At 40.2% G+C, this 24,881-nt stretch overlaps 1 protein-coding gene across 4 annotated transcripts; it reads left to right on the top strand.

The window, feature by feature from the left end:
* Positions 1-330: 330 nt before the first annotated feature.
* ASB11 (ankyrin repeat and SOCS box containing 11) lies at positions 331-24,812 on the top strand. Of its 4 annotated transcripts, none has more exons than XM_074323245.1 (8): positions 333-563; positions 1,372-1,607; positions 9,310-9,389; positions 12,988-13,044; positions 16,246-16,396; positions 20,072-20,206; positions 21,346-21,537; positions 24,248-24,812. In XM_074323245.1, the coding sequence occupies exons 2-8, from the start codon at positions 1,490-1,492 to the stop codon at positions 24,370-24,372; spliced, it is 858 nt and encodes a 285-aa protein (XP_074179346.1). In that variant the 5' UTR covers positions 333-563; positions 1,372-1,489; the 3' UTR covers positions 24,373-24,812. The 4 variants fall into 4 exon arrangements, with proteins under 4 accessions (XP_074179345.1, XP_074179346.1, XP_019601870.1 ...); XM_019746312.2 differs by having other exon boundaries at positions 335-563; positions 12,937-13,044; XM_074323244.1 differs by lacking the exon at positions 1,372-1,607 and having other exon boundaries at positions 331-563.
* The last annotated feature ends 69 nt before the right edge of the window (positions 24,813-24,881 follow it).

Here is a 24,881-nt window from a genome sequence, read left to right as displayed (position 1 = left end):
AGCTTGTTTTGTCCCCATGGGATCTGAGACGTTTCTTTTATCTTTCCAATCCTGCCTTCCAACATAACATAATCAAAATTGGGATTCAGGAATAAAAAAGGTTTGGATTTGAATCCTGTTTGTTAGGTAGCACTGAGGAATGTAGGTCTAGGATTATTGGGTGTTTCTGGTTAGAAGGAAGTTTCTTTCGTGTATTTAACCTTGCTGTGAATGTCAGCAGCACATGCAGTCTCCAAATCCCAGTTAGCTTAGAACCTACACACTGAGTTCTCCGTAACAGGAGCACTGAGGGCTAGAAGGTTTAAAATAGATGTCATATGATACCAATTATAACTCAGGGAAATTTTGCAGTCCCGAGAACCTGTACAGAGTACAAGCCAAAATGGAAGATGGTCCTGTTTTCTATGGCTTTAAAAACATTTTTATTACAATGTTTGCTACCTTTCTTTTCTTCAAGCTTTTAATTAAAGTTTTTTTGGCTCTCTTAACACATTTCTATATCGTCAAAGGAAATAGAAAAGAAGCGGCAAGGATAGCAGAAGAGATCTATGGTGGAATTTCAGGTAAAAATACATGAAGTTGTTCCCAATTCCTTTTTTTTTAAACCTCCTGGATAATTCATGTGAATATTTCTAGAAGGCAGATTTTATATATACTTTGGCTTTGAGTGGGTGGTTTAAAAAAATTATTTAAAGTAGCAAATGGTATTGACTGCACCAATTTGTGAAGGATTTTCAGCCTTATTTTTTTTGCAAGTTAGTAGTTCTGTTAACATTTAAGAAGTAAATAAAGTAGTGGCTTTCTGAGAATATTTTGAGAAACCTCATTTTTGCTAACCAAAATATTACTTATGTAGGATTATTGTCTTTTACATTTTTAATCAAACTTGAACAATGCATTCTAACAAGACAGAATATCCTCAGGAAATAGAATGGCCAGTACATTTAATGTAAAGCAGCACACGTGGCATGCTATATTTATTTTTGTGCTGTCATTTGCAATTCAAATTGATTAGCCACTTGTCACTGTTAGGAAAAACCCTTCACTAAACCCATTTATACATGGCACCATGCAAAGCACTACAAACAAAGGTTATTGTAATAAGAAATGCCAGCATTTGGGCAAAACAATTTAAAGTCTTATGCTTTGTAAATTTAGTCTCCATTTCTTTCAAGAAATGATTCACCTTAATTGTGGTGAGATGCTGCAAAACTAATTGAATCAGATATCCTTGTCACTGCTGGGATTGTCACTTAATAGAGGAGTATTTATTCATAAACAGTTCAGAATTTCCCGATGTGTTTTTAATGTTCATAGTGGCTCCAGGATTACATCATTCTTTATCTGGTATCCATTTCAATTTGCATCCAGGATTCTCTTTCAAAATAAACTGATGCTATGTGATTCGAACACAGTAGACGACTTTGAAGACACTAGATAACAGCAGTCTTATCCAAGGAAATAAGACCTCCAAAGACGAAGCATCAGAATGCTTCAATTAACTGGGGAAAATGAGAAGAATCTTGACGTTTCAGGAAGTGTCAGAAGGCCCGGAGTATGGAAAGAGGTTTCTTTTGGGGATTACATTTGTCACACATTTCAGGGAGGTATGTTGCTTAGACTGGTTAAAAAAAAACAAACAACTTTTTTTTTTAGTTTCAAGTTAAGCATGATCTGAAAAGCTGTTTTGTAATTTAATTTATAAATCTGGGCAGGGGCTTTTTAATGTTTCAGTAATACAGTTTTGTTGTTCTCATAGATACATTATCCTCATGGTTTATATTAGGTAAAGTCCAACAGTCTGTGTCGGCAAGAGTGTTAAAATGTTTTTTGTTGCTCATGTGCATTATTTTTGTCTTTGTGGCCCTTAAGTTAAATACACTCTTAAAAAGGTTTTATAATAGTCAAAATCCATGGTTTAAATCTGGAGCCATAATACAAATCTCTTAAATGGAGCATTCATTGTTTATCTCAAATATCTTTATTTGTTTAAGCGCCTAGGATAATATTTAATTTGCAAGTAGCATGGTATAATAAAGTAAAACATGTGTTTTTCAGTTATTAACAGGAGGCAGCAGGGAGAATAGTGCATGTTAATTTCGCAGTTTCATTTCCTTCCTATATATATGTATATATGCATGTGTGTGTGTGTGTGTGTGTGTGTGTGTGTGTGTATTTGATATATAGGGCTTTATGTAATAATGTAGGAAGTAACATGCCAGAAACAGTGGTTTTCACATGATTCTAGCAGTGTGTTTTCTTGTGATACTGTTAGGAGTTAGATACTATATACTTAAAGCCAGACGTATTAAAAATCAAGAACAAAATTTTGTGTAAGTGTTCAACTCAAACCAGAAATTACCTTTGCTGTTCATTGGTCAAATGTTTGTTGGGAAAATATGTGGCATTTAATCAGTAAGTTAGCTAATTGGCTTAGAAAAGTCTTAGCTCAAGGTTAAGTATCTTGATTCCAATAGCATATTATGTTCCTGTAAACTATCGTCAGTACTGTCTAAGACAAGGGGAGGGCAGTAAAAACTGACCCGGGGCAGAGTTTAGCCTGTCGTTGGTCGTGGCATTCTTTCTTTTGGAAGCAGCACTTAGCATCTTATCCCTCATTAAGTATCATTTTCTGGCTGTAAAATCTTTTGGGAAAGATTGTTTTCTTCTGGGATTTCATATTCTGGAATGTATCATTCAATATGTCTTTGTGGTTTAAACTACTGCATTTGTAGAGAACTCATCAGAATTGAGTTAAGCTGTGGTTGGCTTATTATTTTGATTTTTTCAGGCTGGTCTGTGTGGTTGGTCAATATTACACGTGTATATTTTTAAGTTTGAAACATTGTTATTGGCCCTTGGCATTACATCTAGAGCACCAGATGGATCACTGGATCCCACCTTCAGCCCATAGATTTTTATGCAGGCGCTATCTCCCCTGAGAGATGTGGTGTGTGATTTTTTGACCTTTGCTAATTGGGCCAGAATTGAAGCTGTATTCAGTACAGTGACTTGGTTATCAAACTTGATAAAAATAAAGTGTAGCTACAGGTTGATAATCTGCTTTCACAACCCTTGGACCAGATGTGTTTCAGGATTCAGGAATTTGGGGGGATAGTAGTAAGATTACACAGGGTATATACTGTATATTACATAGCACTCCCAGCAGGACCCAGAGCTGCCTCCCAGAATCAAACATTTTGACATTTCTGTAGTGAACATGGAAATATTCACACTAAGCAAAAATACAAATTAAAAATAATAAATTGCTTAACCAGAGTCCTGGCCATGTTTTGCTGCCAAAGGGGTTTGCATCAACCTTGGTGAAACACTTGGTTTTCAGAATTTGGGGGATTTTACAATGGCAGATAGGAGATTATGGAACTATTGTACCCCTCCCCGCTTTTCTTTTTTTAAAAGGGCTATTTTAAGCTAAGTCTAAAAGATTGATTCTATTCTGAGTGTTATGCTTAAAATCGGTTGTCCTTGTTGCTCTGAATTCAAAGGACTGACCTTGATTTGATGGCCCCACCTCTGCCTGACTCATCGTCCTGACTCATTTTTCCTATCCTGCCCTTTTGGACAGATTTTCCTGCCTTTGGTACATTCTTGCCTAATCTTCTACCTAGCCTTCTACTCTTGTGCAGTTTTGCTGGTTGTTTCCTCAGCCTTGGCCCAACCATCCTCTGAGTGGTTACATATCACAGGTGCCAGCTGGCTTTCCCAGGTTGGGACAATCACTCTTTAGTAGGGGCCCCACCTGTCACCTAGCTCAGCTCTCCTGCTCCTAATGGGTTCAAAGGAACCTTCTTTTTAATACACTACAGAAAGATGTTCATTAACTTGGGTTCATCTCCTGACCAGAGCTGGGTGTTCTAGGGAGTATACATTTTAACTCGATTTTATTATAGTATTTTAGATATCTCAGGAAATGGATTATAATGTGTTTTTTTACAATTACCTTTGTTGCTTAAAATATCATTAATTCTGCTAGACCCTTGCTTGTGTTTTGGTTCAAAATTGAAATTCCTTTTGAATTTTATTTTCTTTGATACATGCTACAAGAGAAGATATTGCTTTATATGATTTTAGAACTTGACTAAAGAGAATAAAGATTGTTCCATGTGTACTAGAGATTAAAACCAGTTAGGTTGTTTTAAAAATAATAATAAACCTGTGATCTCGAATACTTGTTGGAATTAGGAAGGATAAAAATTGCAAAACAATTTAAAAATAATAATTGATTTTTATCTTGAATACTTGAAACTCAGACAGCTGTATTCCATCTGAACCAGTTTTGTTATTGAAATCTATGGTTTTCTAAGTTGTCATGAAATTGTTATTCAGAGATTCTGAGAAGTAGAGATATAAATCGTATTCTGAGAAAAAGTCAAAGGTGGGAATGAAAAAATACTTGAACATTTTCCGTACACCTCATCAGGAACAAGTAAACATATTTGTAGAGTAAACTATCTTTATAATGTGCTTGCGGCCCTGTGACACAGGCAGTCTGCCAAATAACTGAAAATAGACTGCCTTGGAAGAGAGTAACTGATTCCTACTTAAGCATTCATTTATTTGGAGAGCTTGGTTGCATATTTCTTGAAAGAAATGGAAAAACTCCCTAGCTGCCAAATAACTTTTGTCCTTAATTTCTCATAATTAGCTCCAATTTGCAAAACAAGAATGATAAAACTGAGAGACTGCGTGTCAGGAATAAGAGAAGAAAAACAGGAGAGCCCACCTTCGCAGTTTTCTGGGAAAGGGTTTTGTGTGAAAACTCTTCAAGGTCCTTCAAAGCAAGTTCTGGAAAACAGTGTGACTAGAAGCAGTGTGACTCCTTCAGAGTGGTTTTGTTTCCAGTTGGAAAACAAAAATGATTTCTACATTTAAGGTGCTATACAATAGATACATTTCACATTATCTATAGAGAGAAGGTGGATATAGCAAAGCACTCCAGACAAGTAAATCTAGCATGAGGACCGGCAGAATTTAAACACCAGTAGTTCTTAAAACCAGAACAGCGAGTGTTCTGAAGTCTCAAACCTTGGATTTCAGTTTTTTTTCTGCCAGTTACTAGAAGTGAGATCTCTTCTTGTGGGGCGAGGGCGTTGTCTGCATTTGGGGGTATTCCAATACATGAAGCAAGGCTCTTCCCCCTTCTCTTCAAAGCCAAGGGATGGGGTTCCAGGAGAAATGCAAGTTTAGATAAGGGGCGCCTGAAAGGAGGGGACCCGGGATATTTCATTCTCACATTGGAAGCCTGCTTAGGCAACTTGCTGAACTGCCCCCTGCGCTACTCAGATAGAAAAGAGAATTGGAAAGCAGTGGGGTGGTGAGTGAAAGGCTCAGCACAACCCACCATTCCCTCTTTCTTGGCGGAATGGAAGATGGCCCCACAGGCTTGCTGCGACTTCAGAAGCATGGGGTGGGGGTAGGGGGCATCGAGGATGCTGCACTGGTGGGGGACACGAGGACAGGTGGTGAAATGCCAGTACATAGGAAAGGGGCCCCAGAGTGAGCCTGGTGTGAAGGGCAAGGCCACCGACCAGGAGTGAGATCTGCTGTTGAGGCCGAGTGAGCAGGACTGGTCTCCTTTCAGTTAACTGGGGAGACGTCTTCCCTTTCCTCTCACTTCTCCCCACTCCCAAGGCACCAGAGGAGCTGGCACCTAGAAGGAAGTGGGGACATGTGTAAGAACACACCGCACTTCAGCCTCCAGCTACTTGGGTGGCAGAGAGGCCCCCACTCTGCCCTGGGGCTGGGCAGAGGAGTAGAGATTACAGCTTTAGAGTGGACTGCCCAGCAGGCTAGTAGTGTTTACATCTCTATTGAAATCGGACGTAAACACAGACAAGTGCACACATCCCGAGCAACAGCTGGATGAATTTTCACAAAGCAGACACAGTCAGCTCCCAGCTCCCAAGGTCAAGAAACTGCATGTTATCAGCATGGCCCCCACCAGGCCCCCTGCCAGTCAGCCCCTGCCCTTCCTCTAGGTACTTTGGACTCCTGACACTCAGCGCGAATTTGGCCCTTTTTGTACTTTATAGAAAGGAATCAGCACACACTCTTGTGCCTGGCTTCCTTCTCTCCACGTTAGGTTGTGAGATCTCTCCAGGTTGTGTGTACAGAGCAGGTCTTATGGGACTGATGAGTGATAGGAAATTACTAGGAAAAGGACGGAGATGTGGTTCCCGCTTCCCAGAAGGAAAGGGGACGTCACAGCTCACTTGGAGGCAAGTTAATGCTAAGTTCATAGCAAGTTACCACTTAAAGCTTTTTATTTTTGAACCAAATACTTACAGTACCTTTAGGTGACTTGGGTTGACTGGCTATTGTTAGAACAAAAGAATAACAAAGCCATGTTTGTGGGTTTGCTTCTTACGTTGATCAGGGTGCTGAGTTGCCGTCTGTGGGTGAAGTCTGTCCTCGCAACCCGGGTGCCTGCGTCCATTTTCAAGAGCAATTAGGCGAGACAGCGCATATGTGATGCAGGCTTCAGATTGAATGAGATGGAGATGCACTGGAAGAAAACCAAAGCTGACGAATTGAGTATCACATGTATACATTATCTCATTATGCAAATTGTAAATGTCCAAGAGATTTACAAATACTCCACTCACCAGCTTGTAACTAACTCAGGGACAAGTGGAGATACAAACACAATGTACTTTCATCCTAAAGATTTTATCTGTTTTTCTTATAAAAGCATTGCACATTCATATTAGGAGGATGAAAACACTAGTGATTATACACACACACACACACGCACATAGTTTTTTATTTTGAAACTAATTTCAAAATGACAGAAAAGTTACAAGAGTGGTACAAAGAATTCCTACTTCTCTTTGCCCACAGACTCTATTCATGTTTACCCAGCTGTCCTAATTATTTCCTTGATAGCAAAGGGATCCAATCCAGGGGCGCACATTGCCTTTAGATGTGTCTTGTCAGCTTCCTTCAGTTTGAAACAGTTCCTCTGTCCCTCTTTGAACTGGTTATAGGACAGTTATTTTATGGGGTGTCCCTCAGCTTGAATTGGTTTGCAGTATTCTCATGACTAGATTTGGGTTATGCATTGTGAGCAGGAATGTCACAGAAGCGATGGTGTGTTCTTTCCATTGTGTTCCTGCCAATTGTACATGGTATTGCTCATGTGTTCCATTAGATGGCACTCTGCCAGTTTGTTTCCATCACTTCTGATGTTAACTTTGACCCCCTGGGTAAGGTGGTATCTACAATTCTGTTCCACTGTAAAATTACCTGTGTTCCCTTGATAACTAGTAATTATTTTGTGGGGAGATAATTTGAGTCAGATTCTATTTCTACATTTCTAAGTTGGAGTTCTACTATAAGGAAGAGCTTTCTCTTCTCCCAGTTTATATAATATATTCATTTATATCAGTGAGGACTTTCATTTAATAGGAATTAAATTATTTAATCTCTTACCATCATTTATGTTGATGCTCAAATTGTCCCATATATGGCCAATGGAAACCCCTTCAAGCCAGCTTCCCTGTCTTTTTGATATTTCCCATCATTGCCCATCATTCATTGAACATTTCCTTACTTTCTGGCAAGGTGTTTGAGGCCCATCTTGTATTTTTCCTGGCCTAGCCCTGAAATCAGGCATTTCTCCAAGGAGCCCTGGTTTAGGTTTTCTCAGTGCACTGTGTATGTGTGTATGTGTGTGTGTGTGTATGTATGTGTACGAGGGGTTCCAAAAAATGTACACGTTCTAAGAGATGTTATCTATGTATTACTTTTCGAAGTTGAATCGAATTACAGTAGCAACATGTAGTATGATGTTCGCTCAAAAGATGGCGTTACATCAAATGAATGCTAGCGTCATTCATTGTATTACAATTTTAATACAGTTTTTACCTTTCTTAAAATGTATATACATTTTTTCAGCATATACATATAGTCACATTTTCATACTAATTGCTCCAATTTTAATCCAACCCTATTAAGTTCATTCTAGCTTTCCCCATTTTCATAACCCAAAGGGTTAGAGAAGATAAAAACTGAGTTTCAGTGTAAGAAGACATCTTACTGAAATGTTTGTAGCCCTGGTTCTTATTAGTTGGGAAAGTTCACACTCTCCTTGAGGCCTCAAGCTATTTCAAATCCACCTAATTCCATCTTTGGTGGGATTGTTTTTGCCAAGGTTGCGGTATGGGGAAAACTGAATTCTTAATACAATCGGGATCACCTAGAAAAGGTTGGTTGTGTTAAATTCCAACTGTATTACATGCTATTCAGTGTGTGAAGAGCACAGTTATAATTTGAAGAATGCTCAGATTTTGCAAACCAGAGTAGGTTTTCTTCCAAAGTGGATGATTAGCCTTTGGCGTGTTTGATAGAGGGTTACTTCTGCAATGTCCATTTAAACTGGTTAGTCTTGTTTGCTGATGGGCATCTACAAGAAAAATGTGTTCCTAAGGCAGTTCTGAGGCTGCTCCCTGGAACGCGCATAGACTTACTAAATGTACTTATTATTAAAGTTAATTGTATTGTGCACCTACCATCATGGATGCATTTTATTGGCCTACTTAGAGACCCAAGCACTTGCTAAATACTAGATTGCTGTTCTCTCATTTTGCAGATCAGGAAATTGAAGTTTAAGTAATTTTAGTAACTTGCCCACTTTTTCAGAGAAAGTGGTCACGGTGGGACTCGAACCGAGGCAGTGTGGCTTCACTGGCCCCGGGCTTTGCCATCACACTCAACTGCCCCCAACAAAGCTGTTCAGGGAGAAGCTTTTGGAGGATTATACCATCTGATAAACAACATTCTGCATTCTGATAATAGATATGCTTCATTACCAAATTGAAACAGAGGCAATTACATAGGGAATTTAGAACACAACCATTTTCCCTAACCTACTAGAATCTCCTCCATGGTGCATAGGATGTTGAGTCTTTAGGGTAGGAGTCAGGGTGAGCGGCAGGGGGAAAAAATGAAAGTAGGGATGCTCATTGTCCAGCTTTGCCCTTCATTTTGCTTTATGTAGAGCTATTGATTCAAGCACTTGGCAGTATTTATATGAACTGCATCTATTGCTCATTAAAACTGCTCCAAAAAGCCAGAGACAGTCTGTGTGCTCTCTCCTCACCCACCAGCAAGCTAATGGACTGCATACTTAGTGGCTTGTCACCCTGAAAGTGGCTGACACGAGAACCTGATGCTTGTTAAAAGCTTCTCTCCTCTTCTTCCAAACCACCTCTCACACTATGTGGGCAGCATGACCGAGCTGCTGAAGAAGACTTCAGACCTTGGCTCTGAGCTTGATTTGTGTTTCAGACTGCTGGGCTGATCGATCCCCACTTCATGAAGCGGCGGCCCAGGGGCGCTTACTGGCCCTTAAAACTTTAATTGCACAGGTAAGAAAACAGAAGACTTGATCCTTTGTGTTTATGATATAATCAAGCATCCTTCTTTATTAGCCTTGCCTGTAGCAGAGGTCTTGCTTGCTGGACCCCAGTACGGCCATTCTAGGCGTATGTGTCCTCTTACAGCTCACCATTTGTTTCTCCTGCCTCTCCTTTCTTGGGAGACTGGCTCATTTTTGCCCAGTTCCATCCTTCCCCTTCTGGGCCTTCCTTTACTTCATAGATAGTTTCCCTGTGGGTGTGGTGGGGGATGCCCTCAAATTTGTGTTACACTAAGTCACCTTAGACTCTCCCAGTGTGCCTTAGTTGCATCAATCAGCTATTGCTATGTAACAAATCACCTCAACACCTAGCGGCTGAAACACAACAAACACTTAGATTCTCATGGTTTCTGTGGGCCAAGGAACAGGTTAGCTGGGTAGCTCCGAGTCCCTTGCAATCTGTGAAGTATCAGCCAGGGCTGCAGTCATCTCCTACCTCGACTGGGGGAGGATCTACTTCCAACCTCACCCATATGGTTGTTGGTCAACTTCAGTTACTTGCTACATGGGCCTCTGCATAGGGTGGCGCCTGCATCGTGAGATGGCATCTCATCCCCCAGAGAGAACGTGAGAGAGTACCTAAGAAGGAAGTCTTAGTATAACCTAATCTCCAAAGTGACATCACTTCTGCCATATTCTCTTCATTAGGTATATGAGTCAGTAAATCCACTCAACGGGAGAGGAGAATACAAGTGAGCCAATACCAGCAATCAGGGATCACAGGGAACCATCTTAGAGGCTGGCTTCCCCACCGATACAACATTGCAAGAGTGAAAATAGGTAGACAAACAAGTAACCTTACTCCTTTGGGAAGACTTATTAAAGTCTTGCTTACTTTATTTTAATTTATGACTGTATCCCTGGCAGCTTGAACAATGAATGGTGGCCAAGTAAATATTTGTGAAGGAATGAAAGTGTACACACTCCATTTACTTTGTTTTAGAGTCTGTGTGTGGATAGAAGAGGTGAGTCATGTATCTGTTTTCCACATCCTAGCTGCCACCGAACCTGGCTTACTTACTGATTTCAATTTAAACTGCTGGGCACACTGCTCTTTATTTGTGTAGGTGTGCCTTTATTTTCTCTCCTTTATGAATTGTTAGTTCTCAAGAAAGTACAAGCAAAAAGAAAACATTGCTGCCAGAAATTATCAAATAGGTTTTATCACTTGCTTATTTGTTTGTAAGCACTTTAAATTTGATTGGATTGTTTTCATACGTAATATATTCACATAATTCAGAAATTAAAATGATACAAAAAGGTACACAGTGAAAAGTCTTGCTTCCACCTCCTCCCTCTCAGCCTCTCACCTCAGTCCTTTTATTAGTATTTTTAATAGGATTTTAATTTTGGAATGATTTTAAAGAAACATTGTACAGATAGTACAGACTTCCCGTATACCCTTCACTCAACTTCTCATAGTGTTAACATCTTACATAACTGCAGTTCTTTAGTCAAAAATAAGCGATTAACACTGGTACAATGCCATTAGCTAACCTACAGACGACTGGGATTACACCAGTTTTCCCACTAGCGTCCATTTTCTCTTCCAGGATTCAATCCAGGATACCACATTACATTGAGCACGTCTTTATTTTTCACTCGACTTCATACGCACATTGGTGTCTCTAGTGTGCTTAAATGTATAAGGAGCATTCTTTATAGAGAAGTTCAACTTTCCCTAAGTGCACCCTCACTTCTTTGCCCTGACACACTAGCCAAATGTATTCTATTTTATTTTTTACTTTGTTTCACGTTAAGATAAGGTGGTGTGCTGAGTAAAACATTAAACTGAGGACCAGGAGCTCCTGATTATCACGCTGGCTGTCACCGCCAGCTGGTGAGCCTCCAGTCTTATTAATAATTTGAATTTTCTGCTTCTCTGTTTTCTCATGCATCGTGAATGGGATTCACTGTAGATGGTCTTTCAGGCTTGTCCAGCATCACATTTCTAAAATTCCAGGTATTCTGAGAGTTTGCACTAATGGGTTTTTTCCCTAGCACATTACTGCCACCTTGTGGACTAGCCCGTTTTTCTTTTCTTGAAAAGAAAATCAGATATGGGAAAAGAAAAAGGGACTTTTCGAATTGTATTAGATACGCAACTTGAAATATATAGCACCGCTCTGGAGTAATGACACCATATTCAGGACATGAAAATGGACAGAACTGAGGAGGCACAAAGAGACCCTAAGATGAAGGGACAGGCAACACCTCGAAGGTTTGGCAGGAGACGGTGGGTTACTTAGGTTGGGGTTTGGAGTTCCGGGTCATGCACTAGGTTTGGGAAGCTTTCAGCAGGTGAATTACAAGGCAGGAATAAAAAACAACTCATCTGGGAAGGATCAACTAGGGACCTAATTCCTGCTGGACCATCAGCTCTAATGCATCTTTTGGAGGAAAAATTAATATAAGACCCGGCATTACATTATATAAGACCTGGTGTTATATAATGCAAGAGCGGGTCTTATATAATATAAAATATAATACCGGGCCTGGTATTAATTTTTGCTCCAAAAGGCGCATTAGAGCTGACGGTCTGGCTAGGTCTTATTTTCGGGGAAACATGGTAGCACTGGGCCCTGTTGCACCTGGCTAAGGAGATGGGGTTAGGAGAAGCCCCTGGCCCCAGAGCCTGGTATGCAGACACCTCTGCACACAGTGGAGTGGTGGCTGACATCAACTCTGGGAGCACAGCCTACTTTACTTTCTTCTCTTAAGCCTGGGGGGAGGGGGTCATCCTTTTGTTCCCAATCTGATTACAGTACTTTAAGTGTATTTTCTCTTCCTTATGATGTCCTTAATGACATTTTCTCTAGCTTACTATATTGTAAGAATACAGTACGTAATACATGTAACATACAAAATATGTTAATTGACTGTTTATGTTATCAGTAAGGCTTCCAGTCAACAGTAGGCTGTTAATGGTTAAGTTTTGGGGGAGTCCAAAGTTATAGATGGATTTTTGACTGCATGGGGGTAGGGCTTGGGGTCCCTAACCCCTGTGTTGTTCAAGGTTTAACTGTACTTTTTTTTGCCTTACTAGCTTGACATTTTGTATGCTTCAGGCCTTAGCTAAATACTACCTCATTTGCGAAGTTTTTTCTTACTACCCAAGCCAGATTCAAGGATACCCCATGCTCCCAACTGAAATTTGAATATGTATAGGAGTATATTCCAGTATAGCAATATATTCTTGCTGTTCCCCTCCCGCCCCCCCCCCCCATTTCTGTTTTCCCGCTAGGTTCTTAGAGGAGAGAGACCTATGTCATAAGTTTTGAAGACCCAAGTACTAACATTGCCTGGCCCAGAATGCTGAATAAGCATTTGGTGAATACATGAATTCAAGGCTCCCACACCATATTTAGATTCCCCAGTCATGGCCTTTACTTTCTATGTGATCCCCACAGGCCGACAGGAACAGCTCCAACAGTGTTGCTTTCATTGATATTGCTAATGCAGTCTTTACCTTTAACCGACTTCTCTCCAAATTGTAGGGTGTCAATGTGAACCTCGTGACAATTAACCGGGTCTCTTCTCTCCATGAGGCATGCCTTGGAGGTCATGTAGCCTGCGCTAAAGCCTTGTTGGAAAATGGTGCACACGTGAGTACCGCCCCTGACCCGCAGGTCTGTCTGCCCAAGTGCAGCTGCTGCCATCTAGAGAGACATGACCTTTCAGACTGCTTGCGTGCTGTAGGTAACACAGGTCTGGCCCCATCCGCGTCCACATTCCTGAATGGTCTGGAAGACACTGTTGCTTGCTCCTCCCTTCAGGATCCATGCCCACTTGTGAACATTCAGATGACGTAATTCACAGAAATCTTTCAAAATTGTGATGCTAACTTTAAAAAAATCAGTTGAGCTAAAGTAATTTGAAAACTGATCTTGGAAATTTTATTGTAAAACATTAGAAAGAACACATTCTGAAAGAACAAAAAAACCACTCTTAATTGAAAAACCTAAATGAAGAACTCTTTGTATTGAGTAAATTATTAAAGCCCATGAGCTTCTAATAAATAACACATTGCAAAAACCTACAAAATTAACTTCATCTTATTTTTAAATTCTCTCCTTCAAGGAGTGACTGTGGTGCTGTATGTAATCAGATATCAGAATAACTTATCAAATTAAAACTTTTGAAAATATCAATGACATTTATTTAGTTGCCAGATACTGTTCTGTTGCTAATTTTTTCCCCTCCCTCCCCCAACTCCGATTCAAGCCTCACACAGCAGCTCATACCATCCTTTAGCTGCCCAGCTCCAGGTTGAGCCATTGTTCACAATCTTAGCTGTAGAGGGCGCAGCTGACTGGCCCATGTGGGACTCGAACCCGTGGCCTTCAGCGTTAGGAGCATGGCGCGCCAACCACCTGAGCCACTGGGCTGCTGTTTTTAAACTCAGTCTTTGCATTCTTTGTTTCATGAGCTACAGTGTGTTTAAGGGCTTAATGAAGATTTTCTTTGCATTTTATGTGGAAGTTGGGTTTCTACGTCATGTTAGACTGAATATCAAAGTCTTCCGTGGGCAAAGTGATTTTCCCGATGCCATCATGGTTGTGTATTTTCATTAGGTAGTGCTTATTTAAGTTACCACTTAGTCAACTCACATGTAATGATGAGAGCAAGGTTGGGGGAGCACCATTTCCTTTCAAGCTAGATGACTGGAGTCACAGGCAGACTGTGAGTGGGAAATATCAGACAACATCAGGTCGTAGAGGAGTGTGAGCTGGTACAACTCTGGGACGTTTTGTGGGGTACAAAGAGTGAGACATGGTCCCTTGTCTTTGGCAATTTTATGAGGGAACAGTCGATACATACGATATTATTTAACATTTACCTCAGAATGAGAGAAGAAACAAGAGGAAAGTTGGTCAATCAGTAGAACATTCCTCAAAATTGACGGTCTCATGGGTACCTCAAACCCAGTGCATCCAAAACCGTGCTTATCATATTCTTCCCTCTGGGACTCCCGGCTCCTCTTGGATTCCCAGTCTCAGAAACCAGATGAAAGAGATTCCTGGTTTCCGAAGCCCCAAATCGGGGATCATCCTATTTCTTCCGTCTCCTCATCTAATTAATCACAACATCCTACTAATTTTACTTCCTAAATGTTTCTCAAGTCTGTGCTCTCCTTTGGCCTGTTCCTATAGTGATCTAAAACATTTATTGTTGTATCAAAATGATCTCTTCCTCTGTTTGTCTTTCCCTGTGGAATTCAACCTGTTTAACCTATTCTGTATGATTTCCTTAACATTTTCTTTTCTCCAGCTTTCTTTATTGTAAGAATACAGTGCATAATACATGTAACATACAAAATATATGAATTGACTATTTGTTATCAGTGAGGCTTCCAGTCAACAGTAGGCTATTAGTAGTTAAGTTTTTGGGGAGTCCAAAGTTATAGATGGATTTTTGATTGCGTAGGGGGTGTCTTACCCACCTTTGTTTACAAAATTGGCACCTAATAGATGCTGAATAATGCTGAACTGAAGTGACAGAGAAACTTACAGGAAATCAAATTAGAAGACTTCCTGGACTGAGGAAGAGGATAATACTTAGTAAAAACAAATCAAACCAGTTCCACCAAATATTTTTTATGGAAAATATTTTATAGAAATAGGTTAGAAATCCCTAGAATGTATACATTTACACACATTTTCTCTGTCCTTTCTGTCTCTGCCATCTTAGCATCTCATCTTTAGCTTTCCAGTTTAATGGGGCTATCCTGGCACTGTGGAGAAATATCTTTTTTGTCTCTAAAAGAAAGAAATTTGGGATCCTGATTATCACAAGCATATATCCTTAGTTGCTGAGGTGATAGGGTTTGACATCAGGCCCTTATTGTCCCACATTTCAATCCTATCAGAACCTCCCCACCAGAATGCCTTGTTCCCCCAACGTTCTTTCCAGTCTATTGTTAGTATTCAAAGATGCCTCCCAGCCAGGCTTGTTCTCATAGCCTCCCATAGCCCTAGAAGGCACTGAGGATGGTTGGAGACACCATATTGCTAACTGTTTTCTTTGTGCCTTTGGCTTGGTCACGATCTCTTTAGGAGTCACTGCTGGCATATGTAATTTGTATGGATTATAATAGTCCAGAAAGGAAATCTGTGTCAAGAAAGGCAGAACGTGGGGAATTGCCAAGGAAATTTTTTTCTAAGCACAGATTTGGGGACCTTAAGCTAGCTGGTTTTTCTAGTACTTTTGGTTTCTGCCATATTTATTCATGATTGAGAGGGGCAGTCAGCTCCATATTAATGGAAATAATTGTTGCTCTAAATGTTTATTGAGTGTCTACTGGGCACCAGGCAATGTTCTAAGTGTTTAACTATAGTAACACACTTGATCCACTCAATAACCTCACAAGGTACATACATTCTTTTATGATCTTCACTTTACAGATATGGAAACCAAGGCACAAAGTTAGTATCCCAACCAAGATCTCTGAACAAATAAAAGAGAATGAGAGCTGGATTTGAATCCAAGCTGATGAGTCCATAGGCCATGTTCTTAACCACCATAGAGGACCGCTCATCAATGATTAGGAGGCTCCTAAGAAGCTCTGGAATACCCATGAATGCATTTGAAAAGCTTTGTCCCATTTTGCCCCATTTGAAATGTCATTTATAGGTGAGAGTTGATAGGCTACTGGTGCCTAATTAACATGATGCTGTAATGATGTAGCGTTTCCTTGCTCATTCACCAGCATGGGAAATTTCTCCAGGCAGATATACAGGAATGCAACTTGGAGATGGTGACAAAGAATTAGCAAATCCTCTGCATCTGTCTTTGCCCATCATTAGGTCAATGGAGTGACAGTTCATGGAGCCACGCCCCTCTTCAATGCTTGCTGCAGTGGCAGTGCAGCGTGTGTCAACGTGCTGCTGGAGTTTGGAGCCAAGGCCCAGCTCGAGGTGCACCTGGCTTCCCCCATCCATGAGGCAGTGAAGAGAGGTAAATGAGCCATGACATTACACACAGAACACTGGGGGACTTGCTCCAATTGGCATGAATCAGTGGTACAGTGTTCACCATGCAAGGATCGCCCAGACCTTCTTCACCAGTAGACTACTGTGTGTGCCTTAGAAATCCCACAGCAGCAACTTCAGTTTGCCTAAACCTTCAGGAGATACCACCGGGGCACGAAACACGTCTTTCTATAACCTGGGAATGGCTTTGTGTCTCAGATGTCCCATTTCCTGGGGACTGTCTCTCAGCAGGCCATTGTTGAGGCTCTTTGCTGGTGTTTTGGTGGCAGCTGGTGCAGTCAAGACTGCAGAGGTGACTTCCATGAGTTGTACTGTGCTTATGTCACTGTCCTTACTAGAAAAGAATAGCTCATCCCCAAGCCCATAAAATATCAACCACTAACATAAAATAAATTACGAAAGTGTCTGAAAGCGAAGGCTGATAGTCTCTCTAATGAAAGATTAAACATAATTGTCCATAACAGGCAGTACACTCTAGATGAGCTGATGACTTCAGGGTCATTACGTAGTTATTGAGAAAAAAAAGGTGCAAATTTAAAAAGCATGGCACTGGAAACCTTGAAATTGACTCTAGATTCCTGTGTTCTCACTTACTTTTGAAATGAGGGAAAAGAGTAACATTAAGGAATTTAAAAATTATATGCATAGACTAGACATGAACAAGAAGATGCCATTGCAAGGCCAAGGCCATTTGTCAAAGGTCACACCTAAAGAGCAACGTTTCTGTGTTACCCAGCTGGTATAATTGGGGATGAAAGTCTTTTTTTCAGAAGGCAATACTGAAAGATTTGCCCCAGGTTATTAAACATGTCACTTGGTAATTTTTTTGGAATGGATTACTTTAAATGTCACAAAAGACCCAAATCTCAATGTATCTATGGTTTTGATGTTTTATACATATTTAATAAACAATTATTAATAACTGGTGGCCATTTCCCAAACTTCAAGTAAGTCTTTTAAGTTGTAGGGAAATAGTCTACTTTGGAAATGATATAAAAGTCTTTAAAATTGTTTTAATATGGATTTGAAGTAATAATGAATCTATTATTTGCATTTCACCCGAACATTTGAAAATGGATGAACATTGGGAATGGCTTGAGTTACCTGAGTAATTCTGCAGTGCTTGGATGGTTATATATGGAGTATTTGGTATCTGTGTGCCTACAAAAAAAAAAAAAAAAAATATATATATATATATATACACACACACACACACACACACACACACACACACACATATATACATATATGCTTATCATAAACACATGAATTTGTGTGTCATTCTGCATTTTTTTCTGTATCATAAAAGTGTGTTAGGGACCAAATGTCACAGAATGGAAGGATGAATAGCAAATTCATTATTTTACATATTGTTACATTAATGCTAATCATTTGACTTTTATATATTCTTTTTTAATTTTTTAAAATTTTACTTATTTTTTTATATTAGTTTCAGGTATATATTCATTTTTGAAACTTCCTGAGAATACTTAAATTTAACTCAAACTAGGCTCAGTTTCTTCTGCAGAAAAAAAAAGACAGGAATTACTCACAAATATTTATTAGATACCTGTGTTTGCTAGGCAGTTTTAGGTACTGATTAGATATTATTTCTAGATTCTTACAGCTTTCAACCTCTATGAGTACGCTGGATCAGTCTGATCAATACTTTGACATATCGATGCTAAAATCCAGGTATAACATTTACTTATGTGAACAAATAGTTTGAATCCACAGAATCCTTATTTGTGCATTTTAATGCCTATTTATCCTTAACTCAGAATTTGTGATAAATCAAGCAGGTTTGAGATGAAGCTTACTTTTATGCTATCTATAAAGAAAAGGTTGGTTAAGTTAATCAGAGATGATAAGATTTTTTTAAGGAAACATTTAAATCTTCAAAGAGAACAAACTCTTTACAAGCTCCCATTGATACCTCAGAAGCATTTGCTCCTGAACAAAATCATTCATATGCTGCAAATTAACCATGCCTGTCTATTCATTGGGCAAACTCTCTAAGGAGAATACTTGTTACATAGTTCTTGTTAGCTATTAAATTTGAAAGTACATTTCAATATATTCTATACTTGAGAAATTTAACTAATTCTCATAGGTATCTTTCAGGTTAACCAAAATAAGGAGGTTTTACTGCCTGGTGCGGCCATACACTCAATCTTGCATGCGTGGGCGAAGAAGAGAATGAGAGATTTGTAATGGAGGGGGATCAGGGTTGGGCCTTGGATTTGAGCACTGGCTTTTCAGAGTAATACCGTGTTTCCCCGAAAACAAGACCTAGCCGGACAATCAGCTCTTATGTGGCTTTTGGAGCAAAAATTAATATAAGACCCAGTCTTATTTTACTATAAGACCGGGTATAATATAATAGTATAATATAATATAATGTAATATTATGTAATGTAATGTAATATAATATAATACCGGGTCTTATATTAATTTTTGCTCCAAAAGATGCATTAGAGCTGATTGTCCGGCTAGGTCTTATTTTCGGGGAAACACGGTAATAGGATGAGTCATTTACCCCCCTAGGTCTCGAAGCTTCCATTTGTAAACTAGAGGATTTCAGCTGTGCTCCTCAGAGCCCTTAATTTAGTTGGAGGTACCTCAAAGGCTGCAAAGAGGAATTTAAGTGGGGAAAGCATGGGCGTACTTCCCTTTCTAATGGTTTTATTTTGGAGATTTCTAAGATTTAAAAAAACATATATTTTCTGCTTAAAAAACGTCTATTGGCCGTCTGTATGTTCTCTTTGGAGAAGTGTCTCTTCAGGTCCTCTGCCCATTTTTTAATTGGGTTGTTTGTTTTTTTGTTGTTGAGGTGCATGAGTTCCTTGTATATTTTGGATATTAGCCCCTTATCGGAGGCACTGTTTGCAAAAATCTTCTCCCTTTCAGTTTGTTGCCTCTAATTTTTGTGGATGGTTTCTTTTGCTGTGCAGAAGCTTTCTGGTTGATATAGTCCCATTCATTTATTTTAGCTTTTACTTCCCTTACCTTTGAGGTCAAATTCATAAAATCCTCTTTGAACCCAAGGTCCATAAGTTTAGTACCTATGCTTTCTTCTATGCGGTTTATTGTTTCAGGTCTTATATTTAGGTCTATGGAAGGCAGTGTGGAGGTTCCTCAAAAAAATTACGAATAGAATTACCATATGACCCAGCAATCCCTCTCCTGGGTATCTACCCCCCAAAAAATCTGAAAACATTTATACATCAAGACAAGTGTGTTCCAATGTTCATTGCAGCTTTATTTACAGTGGCCAAGACATGGAAACAACCAAAGTGTCCTTCAATAGATGACTGGATAAAGAAGTTGTAGTATATATACACAATGGAATACTAAATACTATTGTGCCATAAGAAAAGATGAAAGAAGGGGGATCAAATATATGGTGATGGAAGGAGAACTGACTCTGGGTGGTGAACACACAATGGGATTTATAGATGATGTATTACAGAAGTGTACACCTGAAATCTGTGTAATTTACTAACAATTGTCCCCCCAATAAACTTTAATTTAAAAAAAAAGTCTTATTTCTAAAGCCCATTCCAGATAAGCGATCGTATAATTCTGTGAATAGTCAATATTTCCCTTACTTGACTCGGATTATCTTGTGTTCCACCAGGTCATAGAGAGTGCATGGAGATTCTGCTGGCAAATAACGTTAACATTGACCAAGAAGTGCCTCAGCTTGGAACTCCCCTGTATGTGGCCTGCACCCACCAAAGGGTAGACTGTGTGAAGAAACTTCTAGAATTAGGTAACTTCCAGAAATCTTGTCATGAGAAGAACCTACTGCCCTTGTTGGTTTTCCATGGCTTCAAAGATGAAGTTCTTGTCAGGCTGGACAAAATTCTGACAGCATTTGATGCTTGAACGCTTAAAACAGAACTTCTCCAGGGAAATGAGTGTGTGTATATTTCAGTTCTGCTTCCTTGGATATTGGCTCCATTTACTTGGTATGGGTCTCCTTGGTGGTCTCGAGAGAGAGCAAGAGTCTCTTTCCCATAAGTCCTAGGGGAAAAAACAATTGTATTTCCTTGGCTCTTTTTGAGTCACATGCTCATGTCTGAACCAATCATGGTGGCCAAGGGAATACATTGCACTAATCGGCTTTGGCCTAGATTTCAGTCTACACTGCAGCTGTTGGGCTTCACTGGAAACACATGAACTGGGAATCACAGGGGATGGTTCCCCAGAGGAAATCTAGATGTGGTTACCAGGAAGATGCTGGATAGTAAAAACAGCAGACATTTGCCATAGACTACTTTAGATCAATCCTACTAAGTTATTTAGTAATTTTTTTTTTAATTCTAAAAGGCATGTACAGAAACAGAGTCCAGCGAAAGGTGAAATGTCTTGAAACTATTGTTTAAAGATTCCCCCAAATTAGCCACTGGCATAAAGGTGGAGATTATAGTAAGAACCTTTAAATAAGAATTTTTATCTCCAAGATTTTTCTTGCCTTTTTTATCTGCCATCATATACTACTCCCTGTAGTAATTCAGAAATCTTTTTTGTGAGCCCTGAATAATATAAATACTAAATAAACTTTATCCTAATACTAAATGCTAAGTAGCTTTATCCTTTGCCAAAAAACAAAATAACTGTGTAAAAAGAGCTATAAATACCTAATTTTGTATGTCACAAAGTTCATATGGGAAAGGAAGTAAAGCATTTCAAATGACTAAAATATTTTTTATTTACTTTTCTTGCAAAATATTTTGAAACTGTCTTAATGGACATTGCTGAGGTTCTAAACTTACATCACATTTTCAGAGATTTGTCAAATATGTCATGGCATTTAAGATATCTTTATGTACAGCTACTAGATTTTAAGCTCACTGTGTTTCTACGTTTAACATTTGGTGTTGAATTGTGGCCATCTGCTTTGTTAAGGAGCCAGTGTTGAGCACGGCCAGTGGCTGGACACCCCCCTCCATGCTGCAGCCAGGCAGTCCAGTGGGGAAGTCATCCACCTGCTAACAGACTACGGGGCTAACTTGAAGTGCAGAAACGCTCAGGGCAAAAGTGCACTTGATCTGGCGGCCCCGAAAAGCAGCGTTGAGCAGGCGCTCCTGCTGCGGGAAGGTAAGGAAGGACTCGGGGGTCATGTCTTTTCCATAAGCACATCTGCTCTCTCTTCTTTCTGTCTTGTCTCTAGACTTTCTCACCTTTTTCCTTTTTTTCTCTTTGTAATTGGAACTGACAGGAGGTGGTGAGTCCTAGCATCACTGAGATGGGATTTTCTATGCTGTGTATATTCACTTGTAACCAAAGGGCATTTACATACAACTGGTATGTTGCTTTGTATTTTCCATAACAAGAAAATAATCAGAGAACTTTGTTTTCACTGTGAAAAGGTTGAACTGCCACATCTATCCTGGCCTAAGCATACAGTTGAACACTCCAAACTCTGCTTTGTAATATCTGGAGGAGATTCAGGGGAAGTTAGAAATACTTGAGTGAGATGATAAAATGGATGCGGAATCCCGTTGTCGAGATCAGGGAATAGGTGGGTCTGCATTCCTCATTGCCTCACTCCCATTTCCATCATGAGCTGATGCAACTACGGATGCCAGGGGAGGAAGGCCGGGCCTCCAAAATGCTCTGTATTCCAAATTCAAAAGAGAACCATGTTATGACCATACAGAAAGAGAACATATCAGAGCGTATATTGATCATTTGTACACTCGGGAGAATATTAACGGTAATAGTAATTATTCATCTTTACGTGTGCCAGGCACTGGAGGGCGCAGCTCACAGTGGCCCACGTGGGGATCGAACCGGCGACATTGGTGTTAGTAGCACCACGCTCTAAACAACTGAGCTAACTGGCCGCCCCTCCTTGAATTCTTAAAATGTTAAGGCAGCAAGAACTTTACAGTAACGGGTGCTATCCCAGTTAATGGGAAAAGAGAAACATGAAGAGATGGGCTTGCAGAAGGTCACACGGCCTCTGAGAAGCAGAGCCAGGATCCTAACCAAGCATTCTGATCCCAGAATAGTGTCATGGCCCGATCCTGAATCTTCTGAAACAGTTTCTAGTGGAAAAGTGTTTTCTTTCATTCACCAGTTCCATTTTGTGAAACCACCCCATGTCTCATATGCCTTCCAAGTGGAGTGCTTGGTTCAGTACTTTTTGGAATGCTCTCTAGGTCAGTGCTTCTTAAGCTTTAGGGAGCATAGGAATCACCAGGGGATCTCATTAAAATGCAGATTCTGATTCAGCAGATTCTGCATGTCCACCATGTTCCCAGGTGCTGTTGACGCTGCTGCACTGAGATCACATTTGGGGTTCCACTGGTCTAGATTATTTCCAGTAGCCTGTCATTCATGCTTGTTCTTGTATTTGAACCTACACTTGAAGAATTAGGGTCTTCCTTACCAGTCCGCAGTTTGGAAATACATACCAGGTACTTTCCAACTATTAGCTGAGAATATGGTTTATAGCAGTTGTCACATTTCCTCTTCCATCAAAACACCCCAATAAATTTAAAAAAACAAAACAAAACAAAAACAAACAAACAAACAAAAAACAAAAAATGTTTCCAGGTCCAGGATTTGTATTACCTATAAGCAAGTTCCTCTGTCCTCTGTCTTCATAAATATAGCCGCTTGCCCTAGAAGGATGAGTACCAGCTGTGTCAGAGTTCACTCTGGTGTCTGAACTAGTCTAGGCAAACTGGACAATTTGCTGCGTTACTGTTTCCAGAGGAGCTTTAGTTGGGTGACAGGTAGCGATGCTTTCTATTCTTGCTTCCCAAGATTTTAACTAAGGACGATTGTTTGTTCCTCCAGGTAGCTTTCTATCACATGGGTGCTCCTTGCAAATATCAATGCATGTGTTATCTGGCTGTTGTACATGCAGTCCACCATTTCTCATAGGGTGCAAGTAGGATATTCTTGAAAAGGAAAGCTTTGTATAGTCCAGTAATTACACAGGTCTACTTGAAGAGATCTTGATTGATAGAGTCAGGTTTGGAAATAGTAGGACATTACAAATGCCCCTGTATAGCGTAGTCCAGCCCAAAGCTCATTCATCCTACTCCCTCATATTTTGGCCTCTTGTTAGTTTACTTTCCTTTAGGACTTAAAGCCACTCAAAGCCGTGGGCATGATGACTCCGTGAGACTCCATGAGATGGAGGTTCAGGGTATAATGGGGTCTAAGTGAATTGGGTCCTTTCTCCAGATCCTCTGTTGAGCTGGGATCCTTGAGAGAATGGAGGGCCCTCCAAGTGTGAGTCGGGACCCAGCCAGCACTGCCTCCTGGGCAGCTAGAGCCAGGCAGTCCAGGAGGACCCTGAGGCCTGAGTGCCAGCCCCCCCCCCCATATCTCGTGGCACTGCCTCTGTGATCACGTAGGCCAGGCTTCCTGCTGACACTCTTGCCAGTTGTCCCTCCCTCTGCAGCTCTGCCTTGGGGTCCTGCATGTTCAGTGCTCCATTTGTGTCTTCTTTTCAGTCAGTGTATCACCTCCATTGGCATATGTGGTACATGAATAGAGTGCATTCCCTTTAGACCTCACACTTCATTTCTAACGTGCCTCTGGTTGGCATCATTCTTCAATATCAATGCAATACCATTGGAGGCTCAACGAAAGAAACATGTCGCCATCCAGGAGGCAAACCAGGATCCCTGTGTGTATTGCGTGTCTCTACCTGACTCTCTAATTCCTATACAGATCCATCTTCAGTTTTTAGAAAGTTTCACCCTCTTCCAGTTCTCTTGTCTCCCCTTCATTCCCTCAAACCCTCCCCACTGTCATGAGGTTCACGCCATTTTAATTCCTTCCTCAGGCCCGCCTGCTCTTGCCCAGCTCTGCCGCCTGTGTGTCCGGAAGTGTTTGGGTCGAACATGTCATCAAACCATCCACAAGCTACATCTGCCGGAGCCACTGCAAAGATTCCTCCTCTACCGGTAGTCCCAAATGTCCATGGGAAGTTCTTGGAAATAATCAGGTTGTTGCCTTCTGTACCCAGGGTACCTAGTGTAGACACTCAACAGCTACACTCTCAGCATCTTCAAATGAGCTAAGCCAGTTAGAGTAAATTCCTGATGAATCGTTATACTTGGGGAGTGAAAACTCCTGGTTAGTTTAATGTTCTCAGAAACATTTCTTTTTTAGCTCTCAGTGTTAAGAAACTTTTAAAAACTGTTAGTAGAGTGAAAACAAGTTATTTTTAAAGGCTCATGATCTTCATTTATTTAAGGGTCACCACTCTGAATAGCATGCAGACACATGTAAATCTGGGTGAATAAGATTATGATGAATCTAAGTATTCCAAGATGTGTTTCTGATTTAGTTCCTCCCTCCTTCCCCCTTTCTTTCCTCCTATGAATAAATCTCTGCTGTAATTGTGATTTCCTTGCCTTTTTTATATATATAAAAATGCTAAATACTTTAAAAACATCACAGTCGAGATTTCCGGT

Source organism: Rhinolophus sinicus, chromosome X (genome assembly GCF_036562045.2).
Source record: "Rhinolophus sinicus isolate RSC01 chromosome X, ASM3656204v1, whole genome shotgun sequence".
NCBI lineage: Eukaryota > Metazoa > Chordata > Mammalia > Chiroptera > Rhinolophidae > Rhinolophus > Rhinolophus sinicus.
Note: the sequence above shows the minus strand (reverse complement) of the source record. Positions and strands in the feature narration are given on the sequence as shown.

What these genes read in the sequence shown, in the direction of transcription:
- ASB11 (XM_019746311.2), top strand. Translation starts at nt 383, where the DNA reads ATGGAAGATGGTCCTGTTTTCTATGGCTTTAAAAACATTTTTATTACA. An exon ending in TTAAAACTTTAATTGCACAG is followed by an intron (nt 9,390 to 12,936) that starts GTAAGAAAACAG and finishes TCCAAATTGTAG; the next exon opens with GGTGTCAATGTGAACCTCGT. An exon ending in TGTTGGAAAATGGTGCACAC is followed by an intron (nt 13,045 to 16,245) that starts GTGAGTACCGCC and finishes GCCCATCATTAG; the next exon opens with GTCAATGGAGTGACAGTTCA.